This window comes from Lupinus angustifolius, chromosome LG16 (assembly GCF_001865875.1).
Source record: "Lupinus angustifolius cultivar Tanjil chromosome LG16, LupAngTanjil_v1.0, whole genome shotgun sequence".
NCBI classification, from domain to species: Eukaryota; Viridiplantae; Streptophyta; class Magnoliopsida; order Fabales; family Fabaceae; genus Lupinus; species Lupinus angustifolius.
In genome coordinates this window covers 7417370-7432654 of record NC_032024.1, presented here as the reverse complement: position 1 = coordinate 7432654, position 15285 = coordinate 7417370, and the positions used below count along the sequence as shown (strand labels likewise).

The 15285-nt window shown below is 34.5% G+C and overlaps 2 protein-coding genes across 2 annotated transcripts in view; both read right to left on the bottom strand.

The window, feature by feature from the left end:
• Positions 1 to 4167, bottom strand: part of LOC109329888 (NADH dehydrogenase [ubiquinone] iron-sulfur protein 1, mitochondrial-like) — a 6374-nt gene extending 2207 nt beyond the window's left edge. Inside the window, exons 1-3 of the mRNA XM_019563767.1 lie at positions 3543 to 4167; positions 2451 to 2697; positions 1511 to 1805 (exon numbers count right to left, since the gene is read on the bottom strand). Coding sequence (XP_019419312.1) covers positions 1511 to 1805; positions 2451 to 2697; positions 3543 to 3963 — 963 coding nt within the window. The 5' untranslated portion in view covers positions 3964 to 4167. The remainder of the gene's footprint in view (positions 1 to 1510; positions 1806 to 2450; positions 2698 to 3542) is intronic.
• LOC109330066 (nicastrin) lies at positions 5987 to 13638 on the bottom strand. The gene is made up of 16 exons (XM_019564057.1): positions 13344 to 13638; positions 13128 to 13241; positions 12889 to 13003; positions 12497 to 12579; positions 12321 to 12397; positions 11806 to 11883; positions 11406 to 11477; positions 11233 to 11306; positions 10026 to 10158; positions 9826 to 9897; positions 8652 to 8771; positions 8413 to 8484; positions 8111 to 8251; positions 7495 to 7579; positions 6793 to 7237; positions 5987 to 6570 (listed from the first exon to the last, which is right to left on the bottom strand). The coding sequence occupies exons 1-16, from the start codon at positions 13405 to 13407 to the stop codon at positions 6306 to 6308; spliced, it is 2010 nt and encodes a 669-aa protein (XP_019419602.1). The 5' UTR covers positions 13408 to 13638; the 3' UTR covers positions 5987 to 6305.

Here is a 15285-nt window from a genome sequence, read left to right as displayed (position 1 = left end):
TTTCCTTTGGGATCCAGTCATCCGCTTAGAAGGTTGAATAATACAAATGTCAAGCATGTCACGCTGCCTGAGTGGTCTAAACTTTTCAGAGAAATCAACCCAATGAACTTTGGCGTCAAATGTTGCTTGTATGATCGACATGAGGAGGTCATGTATGCTTGCGGAGAGTATCAGAATCTTGTTCTAATGGGTCCTAAAGGATGCATCACCTTTAATCCAGCTTTGGTTCTTGGTCAGCTAAAATGGGGGATGAATCCAGTGACTTCTCAACAGCTCAACGAATTTGTTTTCTTATATAAAGACAAAAATACTTCTGATGAGGTTCTCAATGAAGTAAGAAGAGCTTTACACAACATTCGCTTCTATGGAAAGAATGAATTAGGAGAGCATCAGGCTTTCTATACGGAAGAGTATAAACTATGGAGAAAAAATAGGATGGCAAATAAAACCAATATCCAGATCATCATGCCTAAGGAAAAGGAGGGACCATCCCAGAATGAAATCAACCTTCAGCGGAGGATTAAAATCCTTGAGGGTCAACTAGAAGAATCAAGGAACATGATTGAGAAAGATGGTTTCCGGATAGAAAAGCTCAACAAAGTAAACTCAGGTTTGAAGGAAGAGATGACCAGCCTAAAAAATGACTATGCAAAGTTGCACTCATCACAGGGACCCCCCCACGTGACCCTATCACGTGAAAAACTAACATGACAGGATGGCCACTGGCCCAACCATTACCCTTAAAACCTCCCCACTTTCCCTCCAACACCTCTCAAAATTAAAAGGATGGTTAACTGAAATGTCTTCAAAAAGAATCCGATAATACTTGAGGTTGAAGTCATGAATAAAATCCTAGTTTAGTCCTTTAAACAACAACGGTCACGTGGTTAAGCAATGTTATTTTGATCAAAATGAACTGAATAAGCACTCCAACGGGTTATTTGGTCCCATAATTATAATTATTGGGCCAAACCAGTCCTAAGTTGGAAGTTTTACTTTTCAACCCTCATCAAAGGAATATTGCTACTGATAGCAAGTAATCAAATTAAAATTACTAAAAAAATATCGCAATCAGTTTCTCCAATTCTCCATATAATTCCTCTTACCATATGCTCCAGAGGGTTCCATTAAAGAAATTCCAAAGCCATCTTGTTTGTCATAATGGAAAGAGAAAAAATAAAGCTTACAACTTACAAAATGTTCATACTAAACATATCATGGCTAGAATTCATCAGCATTCTATTTTTCTAAGCATTGATTCCTATAAGTTGTAGATCAACTTAGTGAACAACAGTTCTTTTTCCACATTAACTCATTGACTCATACTATAAAAACAGGTTCATGCACTCCTTAAGCAACTGCAAACTGTGACATGCATTTCATGGATGGCATGATGGTTTTTCTTAAAGAGATTTAATAATTTTAAGAACTGTAACAAAAATTATGGCCTTAGCTAGCACAAAAAAGGAACCATAAATAGTTCAACAAAACATTTCCATTAGAATCCAACCTCATTCAAACGAGGAAGAATACGCATAACTTCAGGTCCTCTGCTGTCAATTCGAATATTAGATCCAACAGCATCAGTAACATCAATGCTCTCTGTACCCTTCAACTCCCAATTCCGGGCTTTAAATGCAAAAGGTTTTGAAGTGAGTGCTCCTACAGGACAGATATCTATCACATTTCCAGAAAGTTCACTTGTCATAAGGTTTTCAACATATGTTCCAATTTCCTCTCCACTGCCACGGCCTAATATGCCAAGATCCTGAACTCCTGCAACCTCCGTTGCAAATCTAACACACCTGTTTGAAGAATGATATGCCATCAGAGCCTTATAAGGCACCCATATAACATTGTTTTTACAAGACATACAGCATTCAAGTGAAACCATGAAGCATGTTTGCTTTACAAGACATATAACATTAAACTGACAGCATAGATCATGTTTCCCAAATGTTGAAGATTAGGGTTTCACAAAACTGCAAACACCTATAACTACAGAATGTCAAACGAGAAATTATAAGTAATCATAGCTGGCATCAAATGACAACACAGATCATGTTCTCAAATGTTGAAGGTTTAGGTTTCACAACATTGCCAGCACTATAACTACCAAATGTCAAAACCAGAAATTAAAAGAAACCATAGCTAGTCTTTAGCTGACATAGCAACAAACAATGAAAACAATCAGACTAAATTTCACCAAGGAAGCTTAGTTTCATCATATGCAAATTAGAACGACCCAGAAATTTCCTCAGAAATAACAATAAGTCATAATGATCAAATGCATTTTAAAGTGACATTGTGCAGCTCAAGGAGCCTCTGAATTCTTGCAAGAACATTCTACACACATAATATCATTATGCATTTCTATCTTCTAATATTTTATTAAAGCTGCAATTCAGAATAATCAGATCAGAAGCAAAAAAAAAGTTGTCCAAAATGACCTTGTACATTGAATGCACCGAGTCATCACAGTCTTGACCAAAGGTCCAAGATTTTTATCCACCACAGATCTCTTCGTATCCGTGAACCGACCACGATCAGCGCCAAATGCCATTGACTGATCCTGAAGATCACACTCCCCACCCTGATCACAAATTGGGCAATCCAATGGATGATTCATCAATAAAAATTCCATCACTCCTTCTCGAGCTTTCTTTGCCACAGGTGTGTCAGTCTTAATTTTCATCCCTAAAGACAAACATCTCATTAGAGTACATCTTTAATCTTCAATAAGAATCAATACAAAATCTGGTTTCATCAAAACAAAATTCAAGGGGTGTGTATCTGTGCGAGTGAATATGTACATAAATTATTAAATATAAAATAAGTAAAATCTGACATAAAAAGGTATATGTCATCAGCAAAACAAACTGGACAAATGATAACTTTATTACACAAATTTTCTATGATTTATAAAAAAAGTACAACCTATAATGCAAAGAAAAAAAGAGAGGGAAAACCGATATACGAATTTTTTTGACAACGACAACATGAACAAATTATTCAGATAAAAAACTGCAAAACTAACAATAAAATAAGCACCAGGAAAAGTGCATTATTAATGATGGATCAAAGTTCACTACTCACTAGTATCACTGTCACTATGATCTACAATCTACATATGCAAATAAATTAAGAGAAAAAGGGTTGTTGTGGAATACACTTTGAGCAAAACATCCACCTTTCATAGGTTAAAAGGTGGAAAAGGCATTTACTTTTATGTAAAAAAACAAAACCTTTAGAATGTTGGTGCAACCCATTTAACATAAAATAATCTGATCAAAGTTCATAATACTTCCAATAAAGAATAAATTTGAATATAATAGCACCAAACCAAACATTCATCAGATAAATTTGATAACGTCCATCAAAATTCTAAAATTTCACGCAAGCAAATAAAAAAAAATGAATCAAATTAAAAACTATACGCAGAATCACTAATATGAAAGGATCAACGAATTGCATAAAATCATCTAACAATCACACAATACAATCCAAATTCAGCTCTTCAAAATTAAAACAAAAACCCTAACCAGGAAGCGCGGGCATGGCACAAGAAGCAACAGGCTTAGGCGATTTCTCAACCTCGACGAGGCACATTCGGCAATTCCCGGCGATAGACAACCGGCTATGGTAGCAGAAGCGAGGAATATCAACGCCGGCGACCTCACAAGCCTGAAGAACGGTAAATCCCTTAGGGATCTTAACTGGAAAACCGTCAACGAAAACCTCGATAGCATCGTCAGGGTTGGTAAAGTGAACCCTAGCGCCGGCGACAGGAGTGCGGGGTGGCAGATCGGCCTGCGGTGGTTCCGGTGCGGCGGAAGGTTCGGGTTTGTTGAGCTCAGATTTAGACACTATGGTTCGTAGAAAAATGTTGTTAGGGTTTGAGGAATTGAGAAGAAACCTTGAGGTTGGTCTCATGGCTCTGGAAGCTAACGAACCTAACCCCATTTTTTTTTTTCGTTTTGGATCTGGTTTTTCTTTTTTGTTTGTTTATTTGATTTAGATTGTGAGGTTTTTGGATTTGAAGGGTGAGAGAGAAATGTATGAGATCGTTGTTGAAGGATGTATGAGATCGTTGTTGAAGGATGTATGAGAATGAGAAAGGATGGGTGGGTCTGTGTTATTCGGGTCAACCCGGTTTTGTTTTTAATGGTGAAAAATGAAGGAAAATGGCATGATTTGAGGCCTTTCATTTTTTTCTCACAAGGCTTTTCTTTTGTACTAGTTAGGCATCTCCTATTTTAGATAAGAGACTAATTATTTTTGGATTTTATGGAAATTTTGACTTTTTTCACAATGTGTTAAATGTTGATTTCATGGGGTTTTTTAGTTGCAACTATTTTATATTTTAATAAGGACCTTTTTAACTCACTAACTAGGCCGAAAAATGTTGGACTGGTGAAAGGAGAAATTGTAAAGTATTCCGAATTAAATTTCATTTAAAATTAACAACAAAAATTATGCAGCCACCCAAACTTTATCTCATTCATAGCAATAGTAAGATCAACACTTTCTATAGTCAGTAAATAGTTAATAGGATGATTAAAGGTATCATCCATATTTTATGAATAGAAAATATTTTATTGACTTCTTTTTTTTTTGTTATTAGGAGGGGAATAAAACCCAAGAGAGACTACACTAGCTCTTTCTAGATAAATACATACTCGTACAATCAAATAAAATCAACCCAACATCTAATTGGGGAAAATTACATCACATGAGTACCCACTTCCATATTGTGTGACATATATCTTATCAAGGCTGCCACCTGAAGCAAACCTGACTTGCTTCTCTATGAATGTAAACACATGATTCTTCCATCTCTTTCTAAAAAGTTCACTAAATATGCATAAGGATGAAATATTACTAACTCTTAAGTAAAATTTACTTTGATAATCTCTACTTCTTGCAAGGATATAATTTTTTGTTATCGGTCGAGAAACAATCAATATTGGTGCATAAAAAATAGTATATAATTAGAGGTGCTAAAATGGTTTAACTCGATCAAACTAAAAAATAACATATCATTCAAATTTAAAAGTATGTTAACCATAAACTCCTAGATCAAATTTTGTTGTTGTTTCGATCCCCTCATTTTTATTTGTGCCTCTCCTTGTCATGGCTTGAGCTTGTAAGGAAGGGCATGAAAAAAGACACCATCAAACTCTTATAAATCGTGTCTAAATTAACTTTGAAACTATATAGGCAGTCTTGCCCGCTACCAACATGTTGTCTACCACACAGAAGCTAAAAAAATCAAGGAGTATGGTTCTCACTTGCTAGTTTTCATTAGGGAAATAAAGGAAAAAGGGAGACTTCAGCTGTTTTTCCTTTCTTCCGTTATTACCCTCTAAAAACAGTTCACTAACAGACCCTTACGCAACAAAAGTTATGACTCCCGACAAAGGAGGCGATTTCTTCCTCTTACTATCTTATTCCCTAAGCAAGGTTCTCACAGGTTAAGCAAACACAGGGTGAGATATTTTGATGGAGGCCCCCTGAGTGAAGGGATAACACGGCCCATAAGAGCTATGAGGAAGCCCAACTGGTTTAAGGACTATGTGGAGAACTATGTGGAGAAATAATTATTAAGTTGTTATTTTCACATGTCTTAATTAGGGCCTGTTTGCTTTAGCCCAGTAAGTTCTAACCCTAAAGACTCTTAGTGTTGAGGTATAGTTCCAGACTTTCTAGACAATTCATTTTCACAACCCACTTCCACTGTGACTCATCACTACCAATTTATTATCTACGTAACATAATCTTGTAGCCAAGTTTTCCTACAGAATTCCAATATGGTGAAATAAAAGAAACATCGCCGAAACCTTTTCCAATTGGTTAATTCTTTAATCACACTATTCACTACCCACGACAATTTTTTTACTCGAACTGAAAAAATTGAGGGTAAAAGTAGGAGCAAACCTTTAAACCCTACACTGATCACAATGGCGACTGATAAAAAATCAAAATCCATGGCCATGGTGATAGATTAACAAAATAAGAAGGGTTTAAGTACTGTCCATACATTTACAGCGCAAAGGAACAATACACGATACAAGAAGCTGTATTTTCATTTTCATACATTTCATTACACGTGCAGGTTGCAACCCTATGCTGTAAAAAATGTTTGCGCTATAGAGAACTTTGAAATAGAATTCACAAGCACAAGGATGCAGCCCAAATAATGCAATCCTTGAAATTTTCCAAACTAGTAATTTGCCTTTTAGATGAGCCTAATTAAATTTGATTCCTAGTATCAGAAAATATAGTCAGTTACCCAAAAGAAGATGCTAATCCCTCTTCATAGCTTTGATTGCTAGAGCTTTTGTGACGGTTATTGCAAGGTATGCCAATATTGTCAGAATGACACCCACAAATAGAATAAGACGATCATAAGCAGCAACTTGGATCGTGTAGATCCGCATGCTTATTGAATTCCAATTACTTTCTGTCCAGACAGGGTCCACAACTCCCATGCTGTCGGAGGAATTAGCGGGCAAAACATTCCACACTCCTGATTCAAACTTTAACCGCGTTGAATATGCTGGAACATACCTGTAAAGGTTTGACAGTACTCCTTTATATTTGACAAATTAATAGGGGATTCTAATCATAAGTAGCTATACTTAAACATTAAGGTAAAATTAAGGTGCATCCATTTAGCCATTTATTCATGTGAGGTGAACAAGAAACACATGATCCTTAATTCGTGATCGAGTCAAAAGTAATAACATATGTCTACTTAATCAATTAGGTATACTAGACAGGGGGGAATACCTAGTTGTAGAGAGAACACAAACGCCCTTCCCATCAATCTCTGCTTTAATGCAAACTTCATCTCTACCATTGCAACCATTTTGACAATTTGAGCTACCATTATGCTCCCTTGAGATAGAGGTTCTGTCAGCTAGAAAATTCCATATGAACCTGGGAACATCATTAATGTATCCTGAATAAGGTGTAGATGAAGGTTCATCTTGGATAACACCAACATAATGGCCCGGACAGGTTGATGCAGGTGAAATATATTTCTTCACCAACTCACAAGAAAGACCAGGATCACAATCCAACAAGCAACCCATAAGTTGTTCAACAAGTGAGACATTTACATTTATAGAAGTCAAAGCTGAATCTTGTACATCTTTAGTTTCACTAGCGAGTATGTAAAGGGTTCGGGCAACAAGAGAAGCAGCAGCAACCACTGCTGATGAGTTTACATTGGCTGCATAATCATATATAAGAGACAGCTGTGAAACATTAGGATAAGTTCAACCAGAATAGAAAAAACTCCTCTAAATTGAGCTTGCCTCTGAAGTAAGAAAGTAAAGATGTATCCAACTTTGAATTAATTTAAAGTGCATTATGATATTCAACCACGAAATGGTAGACAGATGCGTACTTGCCCACTTTAGAGACAAGCACAATTTAGAGGAGCCTTAGCCTAAAAGAATATAATGGCAAGTGCATAGATTAGCTCACATAAATCATCAAGATGACTATGGTAGAACTTGTTGACAAAGACAGAGTCAAAGTCTTCCAAGACAACACCAGATATTGCCGGATTCTGATAAAAAGAGGGAAATCACAAAAGCAAATCAGTGCATAATGCAAAACTTTGGAATTAAATACATGCCAACACCAGTGATTGGATTCAACATGGCACGTTAATACAAGCAGCCAATTCATGTCAATAGCACTGATGCTATTCATGCTATATTAGTAATTGGGTTCTGCTAGTACTACCCACACCATTTAAATATGGGGTTGACACAGTTGCTAATTGATAATATCCAAATATGGTGCTCACATGCCTAATTAATTTCACATACATGATTGAATTGAATGACTATGAATCTAAATAGGGACAAAAAGTGATCTTATCAAAACAAAATCAAGTAAATGTGTCGGAAACTTGGTACAAGAATGGCGTAGGTAGAAGCAAGGTGACTCAAAATTCAAAAAAAGATACTGGATGATCTCTAATGCCATGCATTAAGAGAAAGCAGAAATAGAACTTCACTCAATTCATCATGCCCCTTCTCTTCAAGAAGGATTTCACTGGTAAACTTTAAGATATTCACTAAGATATCAGCACCTTTTTCGAAAAGACCATTAACGAGGATGGGGGTATCCCAGGATTTGAGGCACTCGCAGGTGTGATCTTTATGTTTTCAGTTTGCAGTGACTCTTGAGCACGTTTCAAGGCAGCCTTTGTCTGATTTGTAGGAGAAGAATCCTGCATTGATGTTGTGTTAGTCATAAGCAAATTTGGCACGACTCACTAGTTCTGGTGGTGCAGAGTTGTATAACACAAGGCATGATATCCAATTAAAATTACAAAATTATCTACAGCAGGCATTAGTGTGCATATAGTTGACACATCAATCAAGATCTCACCCCTTTTGTATGAGCAAAAAAGTTGTTGACACCTTGACTGAAACCCTTTCCAACAGAGCCAATTTCAATGACCTTGAAATACCATCCAAAGAACCACAAGTTAGGTTATAACAGATAGAGTGAACCTGGAGGAGGCATTTATAAACAATCTTTATAAATTTAAATGAAGCAATTAGATCACCGACCAATACTCTACCTAGTAGTAAACTAGTCATATTTAGCAGAAGCAGAAGGAATACCGTTTCAAACAATGAGCTATCAAGGCCATGAACAGCATCTGAGTGCATGTCAAGTTCGAGCAAAAATCTCCTACTTCCAAGGTAACCCCATGCTTCACCAGTGAAAACTCCAAAAACAAGCTGCATTGAGTATAAGAAACTGTCACCAGTGAAGTTTAGACCAATAGTTGTTATATTTCAGTAAAATAATTGGTTCTTCATTATTATAAAACAGTTCTGCTAACCATCACCCTACAGTTAAGAAAACCAAACGTGTAAAGTCTTCATACCAACAACAGCAACAACCAAGCCTTTATCCCACTAAGTGGGTTCGGCAACATGGATCAAGCTACATCATAATGCTCTATCATAAATCATGTTCATTGACAAAGCATTGATCTCTAAGTCTTTCTTAATCATTTCACCTATGGTTTTTCTTGGTCTCCCCCTTACTCTAGGAATTGGACTACCCTCCATTTGATCTACTCTCCTTACGGGGGCATCTACCAGTCTTCATACCAAAAATTAAAATTCTTTGACTCTTAATCTATTAATATATCACTTCCCAAGGAAGCTTTTGCATCTTTAAGTTCCTTAACCAGTGCCCTAAGGAAGCCAAAGTGAAGGTTTTCATCGGAAAACTAAAAGTGTTGACTCTTCAATCTATTACATACACCACTTCCCAAGGATGATTTTGCATCTTTGGGTTCCTTAAAAAACTGATTATAGAAAGGTTTTAAAAAGTAATCCCAAAACAAGTTTTTAGTTAGGCTAATACATTTATGCCCCCTGCACCCCTCTTCCTCTTCCTTCGGCAAGAAGAACCAGAAATTCACTATGTAGAAAAAAGGGGAAACAGGCCTAGCATGCAAGAGCTCCTACCACAGTCAAAAAGCATGTTAAACAGGACAAGGCTGCAACTAGTGCACTGCCAACAACAACAAAACCTCATCACAAGAAACTGAAAGGATGATAGAAGTATAGAAAAATAGATATTCTCTCAGAAGCCCAGGAAAATCACCAATGATTAAGATATATTAACCCATAAGGATAACTCTTCCTACCAAAAGGCCTTTCAAGGTAAGCAAAAAAGGAAGGAAATTAGATAAAGTCATAGCTCAGTAGCAACAAACAATTTAAGTAAAACAAACAAAAAACTTAAATGCAAAAAAAACATAGATCAACTTGCATGCACCTGTTTACTAAGGTCACCAAGACCATTCACACGAGAGAGTGCATCAACTGCTGCCAGTAATGCAATTAAACCCTATAAAGTAGTCAACAGATTAGAGTATAATTTGATTTATGAACAAACATCATAAAGAAGCATATAATTTGGACAGAAATAAATAAATTAAAAAAACATAGCAAATGCACCAGAATACTTGCACTTACAGAAATAGGGGAGTCTGCACCAAGACTTTTGTCCCGGAAAAAAGAAGCTGAATCCATAGATGCTACTGTTAATATAATGGATTTCGGTTTCTTTAAGGACGAAACATTGATTGGAGGAAGAGACGACCAGACACTGCCTTACATATGAAATATACATAAAATTAACATCAACGATGACAATGATAAGATTTTTGTTTTATCTGGGAAATGAGAAGGGGAAACCATGTCATGCTTAATATTTGGTGTATTCACCAAAAACTCTAGCTAAAAAAACAAGAAGGGATTCAGACTTAAATGGCCTATCGGAAGATTTGATTTTTGGTAAAACAAGGTGGAGTTGTTGGATTCATGTAGCTGAACCCCCACCTAATGGAAAAAGGTATTGATTATTGTTTTTTCTTGACAACGTTTTCATATTCACAATCGCAGTTATATAAAGACTCATTCCCTAGGGAAAATATAAAATTTCTAACTAATTATATTTTAATATTTTATATAGGGGAATTTATTATATGCAAAAAGAATAATTAGTTTTAAGACTGACAAATTTTAGGGAGGAACAGAATATTCTACGTATCTTAACCATCTTGCATGATTGACCTTATATATAGTTTCTAGCATCATGAGATCTAACTTTAAAGTTTTGACATTCATAATATTGTATGTTTGATAGGAATAATTCTAGAAATAGGGCTCCTATTAAAAAGGTATATGGAGGCAACAAGTTAGAAAGGATAAGAAGGAATAACTGATAGGTTAGATGAATAGATAATTAAATAAAATAGATAATTCCCTAGTTATGAGGATCAGTAATAGATAATTTCGTAGTTATCAGGATCAGTAGGAATAACTGATAAATTAGAATAATAAATGATTCTCTTGTTGTTAAGGAATGAATTTCGATCAACATAAATAAGAGAAGCACCTCAGTCTGGGTGGGCTTCCGGTAGTCAGGAATTGGCTGGGCAGGTTCATTTGGAATCTGGTTGTAACTACTGGAATTGCTATATTCATTTCAATTAATAATTTTTATCTTCTATTCTTGATCACATTGATCCTGAGTAAAGAATTCAATTTCTTATCGTTGGCTTATTTCTTATTCTCTATTGGTATCAGTTCTATCAATGGTCTTGTGGCAGAATCTATACAAAATCGCAATCACACATATATACACAGGATTTATAGAGTAAAAGCTAAGAAACTTCACCTGTATCCACCTAACGGGAGGCAAGTTGCTTCTTTCAAACACGACTCTGAATCATGTGTTCCAGATCTCATTGTCTAAACCAAGATAATAAGAAAGGGAGAAAAGTTAAATAATGAAACATTTTTCTTCATATGCTAGAAAATAAGAATTCTTTACAAGAATCTGGGTCATACCTGCATCACCAGATCAAACTCAGCCACATTAGAAGTATAAGATTTTGATTTGTCATCATTCTTTACTATAAACTGAAAAAACAAGGAATACAATTAATCATTTTTTAACATACAAAATTATCAAGTTCTTATCATTGCATTAAAAAATAATCAATTATACTGACAATAAAACCCGGAAAAAATCTTAATATGGGTAAACTAGCTAAAAATTAACACTAACGATGTAACCTAAACTATAGATAAACCAACAACAACCAGGTTTTACCTAACAAGGTGAGTTGGTGGCAGCTATATGGATCAATTAGCAAAATAAGACCTTTTCACTGACTTAAATCTTGAAGTGTAATAAACCACCACTGGTATCTTGCAAGTGTAATAATATGAAAACACTAAGGAATACCTCTCGGAGAGTCTTTGTGCCACTTTCTGTCAGTAAAAAAACAGGAAAATTGTATGACTTCCACATAATACCAGAACCCTGCAGATGTAAGGGCAAAAAAGAAAACAAATAAATTAGCCAGTCTAAATAATTGGTTGTGCTGTCTCAAGACCGAATTAGTATTAGCCAATATCTAACATAGAATTGGTTATATTCCCATCATAGATCTTCAAATTCATCTATATTAGATCACTGTATACCCCTGATCATATCCAAAATATGTTAGACATTAAAATTTGTTTTTAGTCATGGGTCGATGTCATTGAATTCCAATCATTTGCATCCATCGAAAATTAGAACTTAAAAAACAAAATATATGATTCAATTAGTCATAAATTCCATTCCGTTCAAAATAATCGAACTAGTTGGAAAATGATAGGCAGTAAAAGCAAAGGAAAAAATGGACAAATAATGATGCTGACATGAGATATAATTATGCCAAGAAACATGATCAAAGTAGAAAATCTATATCGTACAATTGGATTCCATTTGTAGTTGATATTGTCATAAGGAGCAAATTCTGCTTGTGGAAACTTTTGATCAGGAGAGAATCCTACACATGGCAGAAAAATGCTATCATGAGCAGCTTTAAAAGCAAGTACTAATCTGGCTTTGTTTCAAAAAGACAATGAGTAAACAGGTGCTTCTTTACCCTTTAACTTATTCTGCAAGTCAGCTCCTGATTCAACTAGTACACCACCAACTTTACTCGCAAAGCTTATGTCATCAGATATTCTGAAGAGGGAAACCGTATTCACAAAATAAGCATATTTAGAAACTAAATTTGAACTATAACACTTGAAAGCACTCGCCATTGGTTCAAATCCTAGAATCAATTTCTTAGCATGCAAGGACAAAGCTGCGTACATCTACCCTCCCCAGACGCCACTAGGCGGGAGCCCCGTGCATTGGGCTTCCCTTTAGCTTATTTCAAAAAATCTTAAGTGCTTAATTAATAACCCTACCCAAATACACCCTTAAACAGAAACATTGAAATATGATAGTGCTCCATTATAACGTGTGTAAGAAATATGATATACATGCCTGGCAAAGAGACTTGGAAAGTCATTCTCTGACACCAGTATAGCAGAAGGCTCAGATATCTCATCAACATTTTCGAATCGTACAATTGGAGCCACAACCTTATCTCGCCCAGGATCTATAACAAAATTTCAATGCAATACACATGCATTAAAAACAAAATAATAATAATTCAAAAACCTCATAATCACAAATAACATAATATTCATTTAATTAATTGCAATTAGCATAACAATACTGACTTGAACAACCGATGGTTCCAGAAACATTGAGTAACCTCACACAAGGATATCCATCAACGACATTGTACATAGTGTTCTGAAGATCAGGAACTGATTCCATGGAGCTAGATTCACCTGAAATTAGCGACAAGTGAAAATGAAACTTCGAACAACTTTTATCAGAAAAATGATCATAGAAGAGTTTGAATCGAAGCGAGAAGAGGAAAGAGTTGGCACCTGAAAAGCATAAGGGAATGTGAAAGGTGAAGAGGAGAAGGAAAGAGAGAAAGGTTTTCGCCATGGATGAATAAACCCTAGTGGAGTGTGAGATTTCTCTTCTCTTCCGTTTTCTCAGGTTCCTCTGATTCTGAATATGCAAGATTCTGTGATTTCAACTCAGCATACACCAATTCGCATCGTACGGTAACGATTCAGTTTTCCAAATTGATTTTTGGTCCAATGCTAACATGATTTGAATTCATTCTATTCTATCAGCAAATGAAATTTTAACCTATGTTTGGGGGAGGGGGCAAATGTAGGGATAAAGGAAAATTGGTACTTTAGCCTTCATTTAACCATATAATATTTACAGATAATGTTAGAATTTGTTATCCATTATACATTATCATGTTTTAATCAATATCTATCAATAGTAAATAGTATATTGCTTTATATTATAATACATAAATATTAAACTCTAATATTTTGATATGAAGAGATGAATCTCATTCAAGATATTGAGACTTGTCCATTCGTGATCTTAAAAATTAAAAGTAGTCTTTGACATCTATTTACTATATAATTCTATATAACAAACAAAAAACTCGTGCCACATTAGCAAGGGACACATGTCAATATCAACTTTTGTCACATTAGTAAGGGATACATGTCAATATCTTATGCAAAAAATTTCCTCTAAAAAGGTTTTTTACCTCTTATTGTGCAACCTCACACATAAGAAGAAAAAATTTCTTTACTATTTGTTTCAATTATAAAAAAAAATAATTTGCCACATTAGCAAGGGATACATGTCAATACCAACTTTTGTCGCGTTAGTAAGGGACACATGTCAATATCTTATCAAAAAGTTTTCTACCTCTTACCTCACACATAAGATGAGAAAAAAATTTATTATTTGTTTCAACTTAACATAATAGCTCATTATCTTTCTCACACACTTTTTTCTATTATTCCATATATTATAGAATCATCTCTCTACTTTTCATTCCCGCATTTCATCACTTTTCTTATTTTCCACCAATTTTTTCTTTCGCGGTTCATATTCTTTTTCATTTCATTTTAAAAGATTCTTTTGTCACTGACCAGAGATGTATGTTACCATTCGAAAGTTTTTTTCTTTTTTGCAAGAATGTTTTATACATATGGTTTGCTTTTTGCCTTTTAAAATTTTTGTTATCTTAAGAACTTCTATAATTTTCTCATTGTTTTTCACTATTTTGCTTCTGATTTGTTATGTTTGTTTTTTAATTATCTAATATTATCATCAAATTCTTATGTTTTCTAAATGTCTAGGCTCTTTAATTCCGTTCTTAATCATTATTTTTTTCTCTACAATATATGTTAACATCGTGCTTTCAAATCTCTTTGTCTCTTATATATGTCAGTAGATGTATATTTCATATTGTACTAACTTTGTTGAGGTTTATTATGTTGTACAAAACTCCCAACTTTATCCATTATTAATTCATTTTACATCTAAATGAAAAATATGAACTCTTATGGGGTACCCATATACAGTTTTGTGATATGATAAAATGCTCTTGCATGAGTGGTAATAAATTCTTAGTTATCAATTAATTATATATCAACCTAATAATGTGGACTTAATGCATAATATTGAAAATCTCTTAAACACATACATGATTATGTTGACTTCATTGTTAATTTATATTTGACTAATGAATACATGTTTATTCCGTCCCATATTGGTGGTGAACTTATGGATTTTATAATTGTTATTGATAATACAAAAAGTGTGAAAACATTTTGCGCATAATAGATATATAGACGTCAAATGAAGATTGGATAGTTACAACAGAAAACACATACAATGAATTTAGTTCACAATATTTATGTTTCTGTATATTTCATTTTATTTTATTAAATTATTAAAAAATATTAATAATATATATATATATATATTTAATAATATTGATAC

What these genes read in the sequence shown, in the direction of transcription:
- LOC109330066 (XM_019564057.1), bottom strand. Translation starts at nt 13,407, where the DNA reads ATGGCGAAAACCTTTCTCTCTTTCCTTCTCCTCTTCACCTTTCACATT. An exon ending in TGGAACCATCGGTTGTTCAA is followed by an intron (nt 13,004 to 13,127) that starts GTCAGTATTGTT and finishes ATTTTGTTATAG; the next exon opens with ATCCTGGGCGAGATAAGGTT. An exon ending in TTTTTGCTCATACAAAAGGG is followed by an intron (nt 8,252 to 8,412) that starts GTGAGATCTTGA and finishes ACATCAATGCAG; the next exon opens with GATTCTTCTCCTACAAATCA.